The sequence below is a fragment of the Uranotaenia lowii genome, chromosome 2 (genome assembly GCF_029784155.1).
Source record: "Uranotaenia lowii strain MFRU-FL chromosome 2, ASM2978415v1, whole genome shotgun sequence".
In the NCBI taxonomy this organism is placed as follows: Eukaryota; Metazoa; Arthropoda; class Insecta; order Diptera; family Culicidae; genus Uranotaenia; species Uranotaenia lowii.
In genome coordinates this window covers 388549204-388565723 of record NC_073692.1, presented here as the reverse complement: position 1 = coordinate 388565723, position 16520 = coordinate 388549204, and the positions used below count along the sequence as shown (strand labels likewise).

The 16520-nt window shown below is 36.0% G+C and overlaps 1 protein-coding gene across 5 annotated transcripts in view; it reads right to left on the bottom strand.

The window, feature by feature from the left end:
• Window positions 1–4080: 4080 nt before the first annotated feature.
• The window catches only part of LOC129750061 (nephrin), a 690512-nt gene continuing 678072 nt past the window's right edge, over window positions 4081–16520 (bottom strand). For 2 of the 5 annotated variants that reach the window (XM_055745260.1, XM_055745258.1), the window contains 5 exons: window positions 15602–15748; window positions 14709–14857; window positions 14513–14627; window positions 14247–14422; window positions 4081–6480 (listed from right to left, as the gene is read on the bottom strand). In XM_055745260.1, the coding sequence (XP_055601235.1) occupies window positions 5926–6480; window positions 14247–14422; window positions 14513–14627; window positions 14709–14857; window positions 15602–15748 (1142 nt within the window). In that variant the 3' untranslated portion in view covers window positions 4081–5925. The remainder of the gene's footprint in view (window positions 6481–14246; window positions 14423–14512; window positions 14628–14708; window positions 14858–15601; window positions 15749–16520) is intronic. The other 3 variants (XM_055745259.1, XM_055745255.1, XM_055745256.1) reach the window with 3 other exon arrangements.

Genomic DNA, 16520 nt, shown 5'->3' with positions numbered 1-16520 from the left:
ATTTTCAGATAATAAGATTTTCATATTTTGCGATTTTAAGTTTTTCTAGTACTCAGATTTTATGATTTTCTGATAATCTGATTTTCTGATTCTCAGGTTCTCAAAATCTTAGTTTCCAAAAATTTCAGATTCGTTGATAAGAAAATTCTCAGGTTCAAATATTCTCGAATTCTTAATTTCTGATTCTCAGATTATCTGATTCTTAAAAATCAGATTTTCAGAATTCGATATTTTCAAATTGTCAGATTTTCAAATTTTTAGATTTTTGGAACATCTGAATCTCATCATCTCAGATTTCTGATTTTTATTCTCTGACTCTCAGATTTTCTGATTTTTAATTTTGTGATTCTCAGATTCTCAAATTTTCAGATTTTCAGATCCACAGTATCTCAATTTCTGAGATTCATAGTTTCTTAGATTCTCAGATTTTCAGATTCTTAGATTCTAAGATTTTCAAATTCTAAGATCTCAGACTCTATGATTCTATGATTCTCAGGTTCTCAGTTTCTCAGAATAACCGATTTTCAGATTGACCGATTCTCAGATTCATAGATTCTCAAAATCCTTTATTCTCTGATAATCAGATTCTCAGATTGTCCGATTTCCAGTTTCTCTGATTCTCAGATTCTGTGATTGCATGATTCTCAGATGATTTGATTTACTGAATATCAGATTTTCTGATTCTCAGATTCTAAAATTTTCAGTTTCTCATATTCTCAAGATATTTGATTCACGGAATTCAGATTTTCAGAATTTGATATTTTCAAATTGTCAAATTTTCAAATTTATAGATTCTTAGAGAATCAGAGAGATTCAGAGAATCTTAGATTCTCAGAATTTAAGATCATCAGATACTCAAATTTTCAGATAATCACAATCAATTTTTGATTTCTGATATCCGATCTCCGATTTCTGATTTCTGATCTCTCTGATTTCTCTGATATGTCGGATTTCTCGGATTTCTCGACTTTCTCCAATTTGTCGGATTTCTCGGATTTCTTAGATTTCTTGAAATTTTTGAAATCCTTGAATTTCTCGGATATTTCTCTGATTTTTCAGATTTTTCTGATAGCTCGGATTGCTCAGATTTCTCGGATTTCTCGAATTTCTCGGATTACTCGAATTCTTCGAATTTCTCGGATTTCTCTGATTTCTCGGATTCCTCGGATTTTTTGGATTTCTCGGATTTCTCAGATTTTTCGAATTCTCGGATTCATCGAATTCCTCGGATTTCTTGATTTTTCCAGATTTGTCGGAATGTTTTGGATTCCTCTCGGAGTCCAAGATTTCTTAAATTTTTCGGATTTGTTGGATTTGTAAAATTTCTCGGATTCCTCGGATTTCTCGGATTCTCAGATTCTCGGATTCTTCGGATTTCTCGAATTTCTCGAATTTTTTGGATTTCTAGGGTTCCTCGAATTTTTCGGATTTCTCGAATTGCTCAGATTTCTCTGATGTTTCAGATTTCTCAGATTTTTCTGATTTCTCTGATTTCTTGAATTTCTTGGATTTTTGGGATTCCTCTAATTTCTCTGATTTATCTGATTTCTCGTATTGCTCGGATTCTTCGGATTTCTCGGATTTCTCGAAATTCTCTGATTTTTCGGAATTCTCGGATTTTTCTGATTACCGTATTTCTATGATTTTTCCGATTTCTCAAATTACTCGGGTTTTTCGGATTTTTAAAATTTTTCGGATTTCTCGAATTTTTTGAATTTCTCGGATTGCTCGGATTTCTCATATTTCTCGGATTTCTCGGTATTCTCGGATCTCGCAGATTTCTTGGAATTCTCGGATTACTCTGATTTATCGGATTTATCGGATTTCTCGAATTTCTCGGATTTCTCGGATTCCTCGGATTCTCGGATTTTCGGATTCCTCGGATTCCTCGGATTCCTCGGATTCCTCGGATTTCTTGGAATCCTTCGATTTCTCGGATTTATCTTATTTCACAAATTTCTCGGATTTTTCGTATTTCTCAGAATTCTCGGATTTTTAGGGTTTCTCGGATTTCAAGAGTTTCTCGGATTTCTCGGATTTCCCGGGTTTCTCATATTTCTCTGATTTCTTTCCTTTCTCTGATTTGTCTGATTTCTTGGATTTCTCGGATTTTTCTGATTTCTCTGATTTCTCAGATTTCTCAGATTTTTCTGATTTCTTCGATTTCTTCGATTTCTTTGATTTCTTAGATTTCTTAGATTTCTTTGATTTCTTCGATTTCTTTGATTTCTTCGATTTCTTTGATATCTTCGATTTCTTTGATTTCTTTGATTTCTTTGATATTTTTGATTCCTCAGATTTCTTTGATTTCTTTGATTTCTTTGATATCTTTGATATCTTTGATTTCTTTGATTTCTTTGATTTCTTTGATTTTTTTGATTTTTTTGATTTCTTTGATTTCTTTGATTTCTTTGATTGCACTGATTTCTCAGATTTCTCAGATTTCTCGGATTTCTCTGATTTCTCTGATTTCTGATTTCTGATTTCTGATTTCTGATTTCTGATTTCTGATTTCTGATTTCTGATTTCTGATTTCTGATTTCTGATTTCTGATTTCTGATTTCTGATTTCTGATTTCTGATTTCTGATTTCTGATTTCTGATTTCTGATTTCTGATTTCTGATTTCTGATTTCTGATTTCTGATTTCTGATTTCTGATTTCTGATTTCTGATTTCTGATTTCTGATTTCTGATTTCTGATTTCTGATTTCTGATTTCTGATTTCTGATTTCTGATTTCTGATTTCTGATTTCTGATTTCTGATTTCTGATTTCTGATTTCTGATTTCTGATTTCTGATTTCTGATTTCTGATTTCTGATTTCTGATTTCTGATTTCTGATTTCTGATTTCTGATTTCTGATTTCTGATTTCTGATTTCTGATTTCTGATTTCTGATTTCTGATTTCTGATTTCTGATTTCTGATTTCTGATTTCTGATTTCTGATTTCTGATTTCTGATTTCTGATTTCTGATTTCTGATTTCTGATTTCTGATTTCTGATTTCTGATTTCTGATTTCTGATTTCTGATTTCTGATTTCTGATTTCTGATTTCTGATTTCTGATTTCTGATTTCTGATTTCTGATTTCTGATTTCTGATTTCTGATTTCTGATTTCTGATTTCTGATTTCTGATTTCTGATTTCTGATTTCTGATTTCTGATTTCTGATTTCTGATTTCTGATTTCTGATTTCTGATTTCTGATTTCTGATTTCTGATTTCTGATTTCTGATTTCTGATCTCTGATTTCAGATTTCTGATTTCTGATTTCTGATTTCTGATTTCTGATTGCTGATTTCCGATTTTCGATTACCGATTTCTGATTTCCGATCTTCGATTTCTGATTTCTGATTTCTTATTTCTCAGATTTCTCGGATTTTTAAGATTTTTCGGATTTCTAAGATTTCTTGAAATTCTTGAAATTCTTGGATTTCTCGAATTTCTCTAATCTCTCTGATTTCTCGGATTTTTCAGGATTTCGGATTTCTCGGATACATCGGATTTTTCGGATTTTTCAAATTTTTCTGATTTCTAGGATTTCTTGGGTTTCTCTGATTTCTTGGATTTCCCGGACTCTCGGATTTCTCGGATTTCTTGGATTTCTTGGATTTCTCAGATTTCTGGAATTACTCGGTATTCTCGGATTTTCCGAAATTCTCGATTTTCTCGCATTTTTCGGATCTCCCGGTTTTCTCGGATTTCTCAGATTTCTCGGGTTCCTCGTATTTCTCGGAGTCCTCGGATTCCTCGGATTTCTCGGATTTCTTGGATTTCTCGGATTTCTTGGATTTCTCGGATTTCTCTTATTTCTTGGGTATTTTGGGATTTCTCGGATTTATCTGATTTCTCAAATTTCTAGGATTTTTTTGATTTCTCGACTTTCTTTGATTTCCCGGTTTTCTCGGATTCCCGGATTTCTCGGATTTTTCAGATTTCTCGGATTTCTCAAATTTCTCGGATTTCTTAAATTTCTTTGATTTCTCTGATTTCTTAAATTTCTTGGATTTCTCGGATTTATCGGATTCTCGAATTTCTTGGATTTCTCAAATTTCTCAAATTTCTCGGTATTTCTTGGATCGCTCGGATTTCTCGGATTTCTCAAATTTCTTGAATTTCTCGGATTTTCCGGATTTCTCAAATTTCTTCAATTTTTCGGTTTTCTCGGATTTTGCGGATTTCACAGATTTCTTGAAATTCTTGGATTTCCCGGATTTCTTGGATTCCTCGGATTTCTCGGATTTTCAGATTTTTCGGATTTCTCGGATTCTTCGGATATCTCGGATTCCTCTGATTTCTCGGATTTCTTAAATTTTTCGGGTTTCTCGGATTTCTTCGATTTCTTGGATTTCTCAAACTTCTCAGTTTTCTCGGATTTCTCGGATTTCTCGGATCGCTCGGATTTTTCAAATTTTCTCGAATTTCTCGGATTTCTCCTATTCCTCTGATTTCTTGGATTTTTTATTTTTTTCAGATTTCTCGGATTTTTTGGATTTTCCCGATTTCTTTGAATTCTCTGATTTCTTTGATTTCATTGATTTCCCTCATTTTTCGGATGTCTCGGATCTCTCGGATTTTTCTGATTTCTAAAATTACTCGGATTCCTCGGATTTCTCGTATTTCTTGGTTTTCTCGGATTTCTTGGTTTCCTCGGATTTCTCTGATTTATGATTTCTTTGATTTTTCTGATTTCTATGATTTCTCTGATTCCTCTGATTTCTCGTATTTTTCGAATTTCTGTTCCTTATTGTTTCTGATTTCTTATTCTTGTATCTGATATCTGATTTAGGTTTTCAATTGTTGATTCTGATGTCTAATATCTGAGTTGTGTTCCTGATTTCTCATTTTGGTTTTCTTTATAATTTGTTGCTGGTTTTCTGAATCTTTCAGTTTTTTCTTAGATTCTTAAATCATTTTTTTCCTCTTTGTGGAAGGCGATTCATTTGATAAAATTTGAAACTCGAACCACAAACCAACATCGAACTTTTTTTCAAAAGTAAAGTACGTATAGTAGAATTAATCTATCACTGAGTTCATTTTAAAACAAACAAAAGCAAAAAAAAAACATGCAAAAAATAAAAAAAACGTTAAAACAGAATAGATTTCCTTTGTTAAAAAAACTGTTTTCAACTGAGAAGACTTGGTTTTCCGCTTAATTTTTCACACTAAAAAAACCCGTCGCGTTATTCACACACCTTATTTTGTGGTTTTCGGTTCCGTTTAAAACTAACTGTCAGTAAAAGGAAACTAAAAGTAAAACATTAATATTATCACTAGCATTTAACAAAACGACGACGCAATGATCGATAAGAGATTGTGATTCATATGTTTTGTAACATGCGCTTGACTCGTCCGTTCGAATTCTCTCGTTCAAAAATGTTTGACTCTCTCACTCGAATCGCTCCCATTAGTTCACCCAACTGCTTAAAACTCAACAATTAAATTGTGTTTACCGTTACGATAATTTACGATTAAAGTTAAAAAGATTGTTTTTGTGTTTCTTGCGTTTTTTTTGTTTTAATTAATAGAATTATCTTTGTCTTAATTCTCTTTGTGTTTCGTGTTTTCTCGACTGTTTTGCTTCATTCGCCCGGAAGCCGTGTACTTAACTAGTTCGCTTTCGCGATTTTCCCCTTTCGAACTCTTCCTTTTCCAACTTCATAAGTATGCTGCGTTTTTTCCTCTATTCTTGTGTGAGTTTTGTTTTTTTTTGTCATTTTCGTTTTGTTGATTTTTGCCTAATTTATTCTTTAAAATCTCTTTCGTTATTCGTTTTTTTTGTTTCTTTGAGTGGTTGTTAGAATATTCGGTTACGCTCTCTCGCTCTCTCGCTCACAAATTTGGCTTGCCTCCCTAGACTACGTGTTTTTTTTTGTTTCTTTAGACTACCAGCATTAGCTTAAGTTCGTGTACACACGTGTAATTGTCCTACACTAGATGTCCGTCGGCGTCCGTATAGCCAAGGGACGCGTTGAACGAGCTCAGATTGGTACTGCTCGGATCGTACGTTCCGATCAGTAAATTGTTTCCTAAACTACCGGGCCCGGGGCCCATCACGGATCCTCCTCCACCCGGAACCGGAACCACTAGGCCTCCGACCATGGGAACCGGCGATGGGTTCTGGGTGACGCCCAGCATCGTAAGGCCACCGCCGATACTGTTCAGGTGATTCACCGTCGGAAGCCCGGATTGTTGCTGCAGCTGCTGTTGCTGTTGTTGCTGTTGCAGGTTGTTCCGAGGCTTGTTCGGGTCCTTCAGGATGCTCTGCGGTTGCTTCGGAGTCGACTGCGATACCTGGCTGATGTTCATGAGGCCTCCGGACGAGGCGGACGAATCGTGCAGCGACTTGACGGTGTGCTGCGTGTGGTGCGTTACATCCGGGGGTGGGACGGCAGCGCGGGTTCCCCTCCTCAGGGTTCCGTTCGTGGGCAGAGCCGGTATCACCGGGAGAGGCGGGGTGGAGAATTCCATTGGCGGGTAGTCCTGTTGATGGAAATGGAAAGATTTGTTTGGGATTTAGATCATACATAAAACGGATTTTTTTTGCTAATTATGTTAAATTTTCGTTAAAAATAGGTTGATTATTGTTTAAAAAATAATTGGCAAATCTACAGATTTTCCAATGAGCATATGTTTTAAAAATCTGAAGATTTCCTCGCAAATCTTCCGATTTTGAGTAGTTCTTAAGATTTTCTTTAGACATTTCAATACAGGACCTTCAACTGTCTCCGTTCATGACAAAATGAAGAAAGTGTAGGTATTTTGCGATTTTCCAATACGTTTAAGTGATCAGATTTATCTTTTTTTTCTCAAATCTGTACACACAGATATTGCTTTTACTGTAGATAAAATCAATTGAAATATTGCGTTCGAATAGTAAGAAGTGTATTGTTTACATGTTGTCGGTTGAGCTCATCAGGTGAGCTGAAAATTTTTGCTCACATCCAGACGGAAAAACACTCTACTCAACAAAAACAACCCTCCGTCCTCCTGAACAAACCCGATCTATGAGATTCGAAGTTATTGGCTTTGCAAACGACGTAGTTATTATAATTCTGGGAAAATCTACACTTAACTGCGCACTAAAGGGTGATACGGTCAAAATTTGGTCAAGGGAAAACGCGTGTAAATCGGTGAAATCGTTTATTTAAAAAATCGAATTAAATTTCATTTTCAAGTTTAATTAGAATAAAATTCAGGAAAAATATTCAGTAAAGCTTCCGCTTTTCCAAATCCGAATTGCCGGGCCTTACGCTTAATCCCTGCCATCAGATTTTGTACTGCCACCTTGTCCACCTTCTTCGCCGCAGAAAGCCAGTTTGCCTTGAACTGCTGCTCGTCCTTAGCAGTTTTTTTGGTCTTGTTTAGGTTCCGCTTGCCAATAGCCCAGTATTTCTCAATTGGGCGGAGCTCTGGCGTGTTGGGAGGGTTCTTGTCCTTGGGAACCACCTGCACGTTGTTGGCGGCGTACACTCCATGGCCTTTTTACCGTAATGGCAAGATGCCAAAACCAGCCAAAACAGTACGGAACAACCGTGTTTCTTCAAGAAAGGCAGCAGACGTTTATTCAAACACTCTTTCACGTAAATTTCTTGGTTGACAGTCCCGGAAGCTATGAAAATGCTGCTTTTCAAGCCGCAGGTACAGATGGCTTGCCAAACCAGATATTTCTTCGCGAACTTTAACAGTTTCATGTGCTTGAAAATATCTGCTACCTTCCCCTTCCTTTTGCCGTGTAAAACTCCTGTTCCGGAAGCTGCTTGTAGTCGGCTTTGACGTAGGTTTCGTCGTCCATTATCAAGCAGTCAAACTTCGTCAGCATCGTCGTGTACAGCCTCCGGGATCGCGCTTTGGGCGTCGTATTTTTGTTTATCATCGCGATTTGGAGTCACTATCTTCTTGTTAGTCGATAGTCCGGCTCGTTTTTTGGCTCGATGCACGGTTATAGGGGCCGTTCACTTATTACGTAAGCACGATTTTGGAAATTTTCAACCCTCCCTCCCCCCCTGGTAAGACAAAGTAAGATTTTTCAAACCCCCCCCCCCTAGTAAGATTTTACGTTTTTTATTCTTTGAGAAATTGACACGTTTTTTTTAAATAGCTTGAAAATATTAAAAATGTGACATACAGGCTTCAAAGAAAAGCATTTTTTAAGTGAAATTTAAAAACAGTATTTTAAAAGCAAAATCTGTACAAAACAACAAATGGAATGTCATAAACGATTATAGAAATCATTATTCAAGACTTTGCATGTTTGGGGTAACAATAATTTTTAAAAAAAATTCCACAATCGAATAAACAATATAAAATCTAAATTCCGATTTAAAAAAGAGAGATCAGATTAGCACAAGGTACCATAAAAAATTGTTATGTTTTTTACCTGCAAATCAAAAAAATCTAAAAAGTAATATCATTCTTTACGAAGTACTAGCATTGGGGCAAAAAGGTTTAATAACAATCACGTTGTTAACTAAACAAAAAGCTCATACTTATTCAGCGGTAAGCGATAAAGTTTTAGGATTTTTTTGGAAAATAGTTTGTAAAATTTAGAGTTGGTAGTGTCCATCACTGAAAAAACTGTCTAGAAATTCATTATTCAAAGCGTCTTATATTGATTTTTAAAGATTTTTTCTGGCTGAAGTCATTTTCGAAATATGATGGATTCAAATCGTGGTGTCACAACGCGCCATTTTCCTTTTTGTTTCAATAAATTTCTCAATTAAAAAGATTGTTATGATGGAAAGCGATAATTGATGATGTTTTTCAATAATGTGAATAACTGGTTGTGTTGGCATGTTGGTTTGAATTGGTTCTCTATGAATTTTATAGAACCTGCAATTTTTTTATTAGTTCAAAGACATTAAAAGATAAAAAACATAACATCAAAATTAACCAACAAATATGTAGGTATTGAGTAAAAAAAACCTGAGTAGTATGGTTTCGTATGGCTGCAGCTGTGATGAATTTTTAATGTAACATTTCTTACGTAAGATTTTTGGAAACTCCCCCTACCCCCCTAGTAAGAGATCGTAAGCAAATGTGAAACCCTCCCACCCCCCCTATGTGCTTACGTAATTAGTGAACAGCCCCATAGACAATACACTCAGCTTATTTGCGGCATTTCGGAGAGAGAGGTTAGGGTTTCACTTGAAACTACCGGCAACTCTCTTTGTCGTCTTAGCGGCTTCCGGTTTCCGATTTCTCCTCGATCCAGACTTCCTGGCTGTCGACAAACGTTCCCCAAACACTTTAATTACATTTTTAACGGTTGATTTGGCAACTTTTAGCGATTTTGCCAGCTTTGCGTGCGAGTAGTTCGGATTTTCGCGATGTGCGAGCAAAATTTTGATACGCTGCTCTTCTTTCTTCGACGGCATTTTGACAACTGAAGAGTGAATTCCAAAATCAAAATAGGAGCAACATTCTACACACACACACACCTTCAAAATGAGGGGTGTTCAGGTTATTTAAATGCAAAATTGAAAGAAATACTTCAAGTTGATATTGACCAAATTTTGACCGTATCACCCTTTATGCCTGATTTTGCCTGATTTTTTGCGAATGTGATGAATAAGAGCAAGTTCATTGGTGTTGGAAAAAAGTGGTAGAAATTTTGACACTTACGGCGCATTTTGGAATTTTTTCCAAGCAAAAACATTTTCAAGATCTGTGGACTTCTAGTTTTTTTACAAGAGGTTAGGGTTTCACTTGAAACTACCGGCAACTCTCTTTGTCGTCTTAGCGGCTTCCGGTTTCCGATTTCTCCTCGATCCAGACTTCCTGGCTGTCGACAAACGTTCCCCAAACACTTTAATTACATTTTTAACGGTTGATTTGGCAACTTTTAGCGATTTTGCCAGCTTTGTTCGCATGCTGTGATGCAAAAATAGCAATTTTTCTATCAAATACGGCTGAAATAGAAACAGTGTTGTAAAAAAATACATCGCCCCAAGATCTTGAAAACATTTTTGCATGGTAAAATTTTCAAAATGTCAAAATTTCTACCACTTTTTCCCAACACCAGTGAACTTGCTCTAATAGGTAGTAAGGGCTGAAGTTAAAAAGTGAAATTTTGGCTGAATCAAAGCAATCGAAAGATTCCCTTTGATGCTTACTTAAAAAGGGAATTTAAGGGAATCTTTCGATTGCACAGTGCGCAGTGGTTTAAAACTAAAAAAAACGTGGTCATGGGCTTTTTGAAGGCTTAAACGTCAAAAAAGCCTTATGATTTGTTCTTCAATGTTTCATCATTTTAAAATGCGCATATTTTATTGTAATTTTTTTCCTGATAAATCCACCTATAAGTGAAATAATTTTTTTTTATATTTATCATTTTATCACTTTCTTCAAAAAAGTTGTAGATCATCACATTTTACTTTGTTGAAGACGTCAAAGCAACATGTTTTAAAGACAAAACTACCCTAAGAAAAACGAAAAATTCGTTTAACTTTTTTTTCGAAGCGAGCTTTCTCCTATTGGCGCACTAATGCCTGTCTATCCACCTTTCTTTCAATTTCTATAAAATAAAATTCTCTCTTGTTTTTCATTCTGCCGAACATGCCATTAAAATTATAATCATAAAAGTTACCGCGATTTATATCATATAATAATGTTCATGTTGTCTCTCATGCCCTTTAATGACTCCAATATTAGAGACAAACACAGAACGCCACAAGGATCACAACCAGTAATGCAACACTTAAATCGCTATGTTTGAACTCAAAAAAATCTTTCTTTGGTATGGAAATCCGAAAAATCGGTATGAAAATCGGTATTTTGGGGTGATTAAGAATTGGTTTTCGGTAGTGATTCTGAATGGTTGCTTAACTATCCTTTTGCGGGTAAAAAATCGACAATTCGTCGGTCAGGGTCGTATAGACCTGGATAACTATTTTGTATCTTCAAAACTACTGAACTGATTTTCATTTATCATTTCCTTTTGGAATCGTCTCCATGTTCCCTATCTGAATATAAATATTGTTATTATTTTGGTGTCGTCTGAAAATTAAGCCGAATGATGAAATTGCCAAAAAGAGATGGCGTTTTTAACATTGCCCGTGACCTTCCTGATTCGGATAATGAAATTTATCTTTGTTAGCTATAATCAAGCTGAATAAAAAATTCATTCAAAGTAATAAATGTTTTTTGTTTCCAATACAAAACACTGAAAAATCAGCCAATTTTTTTTCTTGACAACCATTGTTTTGTTTACTGAATAATCAGATGATTTACATAAAACTGGGTGGATAAATGATTTATAATGATAACACATCACGATCTATAAAAAAAATTCTCAATTTAACTTTTTTCTTAGGTTTTTTATCACATTCAGAACCGCGAAATACACACAATGAGAGATTTCTGGAGTACGCCGTGCCTTTTTCCGATATAAAATGGACCAAATATTTAGATTTTATATTCCTGAGCTTATAAAAGGGTCGTTTTTCATTTCTAATAATATTATTTGATAAATAAATTTAAAGTTTTAGAAAAGTAGTGCGGACGCAGTGTAGCGAAAAGCGTGAAGCAAAAGTCGATAAACCTTCAATTTGGTCCTCAGTATGTTGAAATTCAATGATTAAGTACTCAAATTAATCACCCTATCAGTCTTTGCAGGCTTAGGCTGCTGCCACGAATTTTTTCTTATGATTCGGTCTCCAGTAGAAAGACGGATTGGCATAGGGAGCGCAGATTTCTAAGGTTGCTGCCGATTGTTTGTTTTGATTTGGCCTTCCGGTAAGACGGATTGGCTTAGGAAGTGCCGATTTTTAAGAATGCTGCTGATTTATTGATTTGATTTAGCCTTCCGGTGGAAAAAGATGGATTGGCTTTAAACGCAAATTTTTGAGGCTGCTGCTGATTGTTGGTTTTGATTCGGCCTTCCGGTAGAAAAAGACGGATTGGTTTCAAACACAGATTTTTTGGCTGCTGCGGAATTGTTTATTATGATTTGGCTTTCCGGTGGAAAAGGCGGTTTGGATGAGAAAGCGCAAACTTTTCAAGCTGCTGCTGATTGTTTGTTTTGTTTTGACCTTCCGGTGAAAAAGATGGATTAGCTTCGGAAGCGCAATTTTTTGAGACTGCTACAGTAGGCTGAGTCGATTTGGGGTCATTTTTGAATTTCTCAAACCGTGGGGTCTAAGAAGATTCGTTTTGGTCCAAAACTCATCCATGATTTTTTGTAGAATTTTTAAGTAACGTTTACATGAGTAAATTTGAATATTTAGGTTTGTATGGGAAAATTAAATATTTTGTACTGAAAAATCAACATCAGTTTTGTTTCTTCTATGTTACCAAGCCTGCTCATGGTTTATGTGCCAATTTATAAAATTCCTAAAGGAAATTTTCCTCTAAGCAACTTTGTCGAAGATTGTAACTTCGTATCTTATTGGACAAAAAAGTTTTCAGCAGAACAACTTTGTACTTCATATTTTCTTACTTTTTAATTTAGCTTTTAACTTTTAATTTTTATTTTTGATTTTAATTCACACTTCATATTTTTAAAATAACACCATAAAAGTTTCTAACTACTTTTCAAGTTTCAGTTAGTTCTCATGGATTTTGAACAGCAAACAAGGTTCTATAAATTGATCAATAATCAGAAGGATGTTTGAAAAACCGTAATTAAATTATGTTTTGGGAGTTATTCCTAATTAAAAAAATAACACAGAAATGCATACCGATAGTGCTTCAAAATATGAAAAAGATGTTTTATGAATGAATTTTTGAGAAAATTCAACCTAGAAATCCAATCAAATATCAATTCAGTTCGTGCTCCGGGTGATTATTGGCTTAGAAGTCAAATTTGAAGAAAAAAGTGATTCCACTCTTTGACGTCGTTCTCCAAAAATGGCAAAAAAAGCAGCCCATTTTGCAATATTTTGTAGTTCAAAAGTGTGGGAATCTATCCAACGTAAAATTAGAGTGCAGTTATGTGGAGTTTTTTTTAAATCTCTAGTTGAAGTTATGAAATTCGAGATATTTATCGTTTTTTGCAACTAGATTCCATATAAAAAATTTCAAGTTTATTCCAAAACACAAGTTTTTATAAGATAAGGTGTAAAATATGTCTAACAAAAATATAAAAATAATTGCAAAGCAAAGTATATTCGCGATTTGAAAATCTATTTGTATTTAAATGTAAGCCAATCTTTGCGAAATTTTCAAAAAATATTCAAACTTTTTTTTAACATTTCTTTCAGAACTGCTATACGGGTAAACTTATGACTATCATTTTCATGGTTTCATGTAGCCTAAAAATGCCGGAACACGATAAAATATTTGGATAGATAATTATGAGCGCTTCAAAAATCGGCTTGGACAAAAATCGTTTTGGACCACTATGTGCCGGTTGTTAGTTATGATTTGGCCTTCCGGTGGAAAAGGCGGTTTGGATGAAAAAGCGCAGACTGTTAAGGCTGCTGCTGATTGTTTTGAAATGGCCTTCCGGTGAAAAAATTGATTGGCTTAGAAGTCGCTGATTTTTGGAGCTGCTGCAGCTGATTGTTTGCATTGATTTGGCCTTCCGGTTGAAAAAGACGGATTGGCTTAGCAAGCGTAGATTAGCTAGTGAAAAAACTTAGTGTTTTTTTATCATAATTACCCTACTTGAATTTAATGATAATTTGTTTTAAACGGTTTGTGTGTGTTACATTATTTTTTGTCAACGATTGGTAGATTTATGAATCTTTGAAAGATGGCATTCGTATACAGCTGGGGGAGGAAGACTGAATAAAAATAGAAAAAAATGTTTCAAACGTCAAATTTCTCTCATCAATCTACCGACCAGTGCGAAGGTTCAAAATTTTACTTTCTTATTTAGAGATTTTTAATAAAACTTTTTTTATGCTGAAATGCACTTGTTTTGCATAAAACAATGATTTAATTAGGTTTTGCTTTGCTCTGGCAAATTCTTGCATGATCAGGCGTATTGAGTCGCTCAAATATCGTCAAAGTTTTGAAGTTGATAAATAAAAATGGTTTGATTAATGGTTGTTCTAAAAATAAAGCCAAATCTAAATTTAGCACCTAAACAACTGAGTTACATGACTCGCTACACGAAACTGATCTTCTAAAGTTAAAATTTGAACGATTACAAATCTTTTCAACAATTGCTGGCTTTTTGACGAACAGTAAAAAAACGATACAGCAAATTTCAGTCTTCCTCCCCCAGGTATACAGGTGGTGGTCCAAGTGCTGTTTTTAAAACATGTTTTCAACGATTCGTCAAAATTTAAAAAAAAACTCACCATTGGCGGATAGGACAGGTACCGGTCGCTGTTCATGTTGTAGTAGCTGCCATCTAGCGGTGGCCCTGGAGAGGGAGCAGTCACATAATGATTCTTCCCCAGCAACTGATCGTCCCGGCTGCGCAGTTCCTGGGCCATATTCTGGTGCCTCGGATGGGGCAGGGTCCGGGTGTGAGCTGCAAAATCGGGAGTAAAAGAAAAACAAAACGTCAAAGGTGGTTGGTGCGCATGCCTCAGGGAGTGTCTAGGATAGTCGAGACACAAACCTGCATTGATGTTGTTCGGATAGTGGGGCAGGGTGCCATCTTTCTGATAACGAGGCGGTGGCATGTCCGGATTTTCCACCAGATATGTTGAGGCAGCTTTCTTGCGAGTTTCATCCTGTTGATGAAGGCGGAAAAAACAGATGGCGTTAGTAGAACTTATTTAAGGGGAAAAAGCTCGTCGTTTCGAAAAACTTACCATGTAGTCCGGCTGGCTGCCATCGTTCGAGTAGGAATCACTCTTCTCCGAAACGCTGGACAAAGTTTCTCCGGTAACCGTGTCGTTGTACGAACTTGGCGCGTACATCTCGATGGTGGCCGATTTGCTGTTCTGGTTCGATGAGTCTGCTTTTGGGCGTAGGAGGAAGGAAAATGTTAAACATTAAAACTGGTGGCTGCGGATAGGGATTCCGCAGAATCGTTCGTTGAGTTCCAAGTTCTATGATTTGCTCCTGTTCTACACCCTCGATTGGGTTCCACGAAATGTGACTATCGACATTTGGATTTAAACATCAAACTACATGTTCCTATTTTAGCAACATGGTTCTCAGAACTCGGCATGGGAAAGTTTGTTCTGTAAATTTGGAGAACTTCATAGAAATTTGAGAATCTTGAAATCAGTATTCTGTAGTAAAACGCAAAAACAACTTCCCCGGAATTGATCCCGCAGGAATAGTAGATTTCATTAAGCTATTGCCTACATTTCCATTCCCTGCTCTCTTCCAGTTGGAAGTATTCATTAAATTTTCATTAGCAACGAAAAACTGTGTCAGGCTTTGGTGACTGAAAAACGTTAATAAGATTCCGGATCCCTCCAAAGCTCTCAGCTGGGTGCCAGCCAGAAAAATAATCTAGATTAATATAATTACTTTTTTACCGTTTCCTGGCAGGCAGGACTGGCACCTTTGGACGATAGAAATTTATGGCCACCATGTGTTGGTGGCCGCTTTAATCAAACATAACGAAAAGAAGTTCTTTTTTTTACAAACCTAAACGTAAAGAACGAAGCAAATCATAAACTAATGAGAAAAATATGCAAACCTTGAAACAACTTAAAAAACACAAAAAATGAAAAAAAAAACATAAAATTACCTTTGGAGCGTTTCTTGATGATGAACCAGGCCACGAGTCCGGCATTGACCACCAGCAGACATAGCCCAGCTAGGGCGATACAGAAAATGACGAAACTTGGAAGTTCCGCCTTTTCCGCCAGCTCCGAGGGCATCTGGGGTTCTAGGCCTGGTTGATTGAAACCGATTTTTTAGAACAGCAACACAAGAGTAACAAGAAACAAATCGGGATCAAAATGAAGCAATCCAACAAGCGGTAGCCGGATTTACAAGATTTTCATTCATTCCGGTGGAAATTCCAACGATGAACCGGTGCGTCGTCGTCGTCGACGTCGAGGACGAAATTAAAACATGGAAGTAAATAAAAGATAAATAAAACGGAAAATTAAATTAAAATGAAAAGTTACGCACGACGGCAGAAATGTATCCGGTACGAAGGCCGGGTACTTTTTTCGGCCTTCATTTTTAAAACTCTGCCTTCTGCCCATTTTCCGCAGTGCCAGTAGTGTGGTAAATCGGGTAAAAAACGATGGTTGCGTTAGTGGGAAAAAGGGAAATAGGGAAACGGGTAGCAAGGGAATTTTTAGGAATTGGATTGCGCCGTGCCGGAAGGAGGAAGTTTGACGAAGCTGACGAAAGTCAAGCAATGACAAATACTCGGGAAAAGTACCAACCCAACGCCCGGGAACATTCATTGTTTTGAAATGGGGAAAGGGGGGATGAATTAAATATCGCTGCCGAGACAGCTTTTCTTCTCCGGTGCGAAGAAGTTTGAGGAGAAGGGGAAGTTATTAAAAGCAAAATAATTTTTTTGAGACTTTTCCGGGAAATTGGTCTTGGGACCACATTCTGAGAAAATTCAAATTTACAGGTATTTTTTTAATTTTGAATTTTTGAATTTGAATTTTGAAAATCTTGGACAATTTAAACAATAGTGACGA